Raw genomic sequence first — 1,752 nt, 5'->3', positions numbered from 1 at the left:
GACGCACGGCACCACAGACAGGATCACGAGTGAGAAATCTTCCGAGTTTCCAATTAAGATAAATAATATTAATACCAAAGAACTTTCAGAAGAGGCAGAAATTAGGAAATTGAACGACGAGACGATAGGCAACGCTTATCCATCGCCTAATATCACGGAAATATTAGAGTCATTAAATTGTGATAAAGATCAGACTACGAAGAATAAAAGTATAGCTATTCCTATACCCAAAACAGAATCTGTAAGCAGAAAAGTTTCTAATAAAAATTCAAAGAATAATTCTAAATCTATTGAAAATATTCTTAAACGTCTCATACAAATAAATAATAATTTAAATATGATAAGCACTTCCAATGAAAATATTCACTCTGAAAAGGTAGAGGAAAATCAACAGGTCTATAATAATAAGAATAAAGTAAATAAAGAAGGAAAAGGGGTAACCGAGGGAAAGAATTCTAAACATTCTCTAGCTGAAAAAACACAAGTGGAACGGGCTCAAAGAAATCAAGAAGAAGAAAATAGGGAATCATCAGTCGAAGATTTATATAAAAACTCAAATAAATACGCTAGCCATTGGATTACAATTGGATTAAAAATATTCTATTGGTTATTACATCTAGTATTTAACATAAATAGCATAAATGCTGATCTTGTAACTCCTCTTGGAAAATATAGATGGTATTATACTATACTACATTCAAAATATTTATGGGTTAATATAGCTATGACATTTTCAAAATTTAGTATTTTGAATGCTATTAGCAATCGATTAAATAATTGGCTCAGTGATGGTAAACTTGTGTTTTGGCGCAAAATAAAAACTAAAATGAAGAAAAGGAAGAAAATAGTAATCGGATACATGGTAGTCTTGAAGCCAATATCGCAAAGTATAGCAGCTCCCAAAGGAAACGAATATGTATCGACGATTCAAGATTTACACGAAGAAACGCAATTCTCCCCGCACGAATTAAACCTTGGGCACTTGACCAGAGAACCCACTGGAAAAGTAATAATCAAAGAAGACATGGAATCAACATATGCAAAATATCTCGGAGATATGTTTGACAAAATCAACACTGTGCAACAGACAGCAAGAGAAAACTCGATAACGTCCAAGATGAAGCCAGAAGAGTATTACTACAGACGAATCAACTCGCAAAATTCCAAAGTAGGATATCTAGTATATCCAATAAAGGAACCTAGTAAAGGAAAATTTCCTTGTCAATATACAGGACCGCATAAAGTGTTAGAAAATTTGCAAAATCAAAACGTCAAGATCAAAGTGAATGAGGTCCCGCGAACAGTGCATTTGAGCAAATTAAAACTAGCGCATAATCGAAATAACAATAAACTAAACAATTTCAAGGCAACACAGTGCAGTAGTGTGTAGTGTAGCATTGCTTGTCGAATAGTACAGATAATGGAAACCTAAAAGAAAAAAAAAGGAAATTACTATGTGTACACCTTAACCACTATATAAACATAAAACGTGTTAATCCAATAAAATAATTAAAGCAGTGAAAGTGGAAAATACCTTGTGAATAATTAATCATCATAGAAGCAAGTGTACCCATTCCGTAGAACATAACTGTCAGTTGAAATGGATAGATAAACTAACTTCAATTGCCTTGAGATATATATATAAAAGAAAATAATATTATTAAAAATCTATTATAATATTACTATTAAACTAAAAGAAGCAAGAATAACAGACTTACGGTTGCCCAATGGAAAATTTTGAGACCACTCTAC

At 32.0% G+C, this 1,752-nt stretch overlaps 3 protein-coding genes across 9 annotated transcripts in view; 2 read left to right on the top strand and 1 right to left on the bottom strand.

The window, feature by feature from the left end:
• The window catches only part of LOC122577429, a 3,296-nt gene extending 1,862 nt beyond the window's left edge, over nt 1–1,434 (top strand). Inside the window, exon 2 of one of the 4 annotated variants that reach the window (XM_043748730.1) lies at nt 1–1,434. In XM_043748730.1, coding sequence (XP_043604665.1) covers nt 1–1,390 — 1,390 coding nt within the window. In that variant the 3' untranslated portion in view covers nt 1,391–1,434. The other 3 variants (XM_043748729.1, XM_043748728.1, XM_043748727.1) reach the window with 3 other exon arrangements.
• LOC122577441 overlaps nt 1–1,752 on the top strand; it is a 266,783-nt gene that overhangs the window by 5,119 nt on the left and 259,912 nt on the right. The gene's annotated exons all lie outside the window — the stretch shown is intronic.
• Nucleotides 1–1,752, bottom strand: part of LOC122577433 — a gene marked incomplete at its 5' end in the record, with an annotated part of 702,209 nt that overhangs the window by 531,052 nt on the left and 169,405 nt on the right.

This window comes from Bombus pyrosoma, unplaced genomic scaffold (assembly GCF_014825855.1).
Source record: "Bombus pyrosoma isolate SC7728 unplaced genomic scaffold, ASM1482585v1 HiC_scaffold_4710, whole genome shotgun sequence".
In the NCBI taxonomy this organism is placed as follows: domain Eukaryota; kingdom Metazoa; phylum Arthropoda; class Insecta; order Hymenoptera; family Apidae; genus Bombus; species Bombus pyrosoma.
This window is presented reverse-complemented; position numbering and strand designations above follow the sequence as displayed.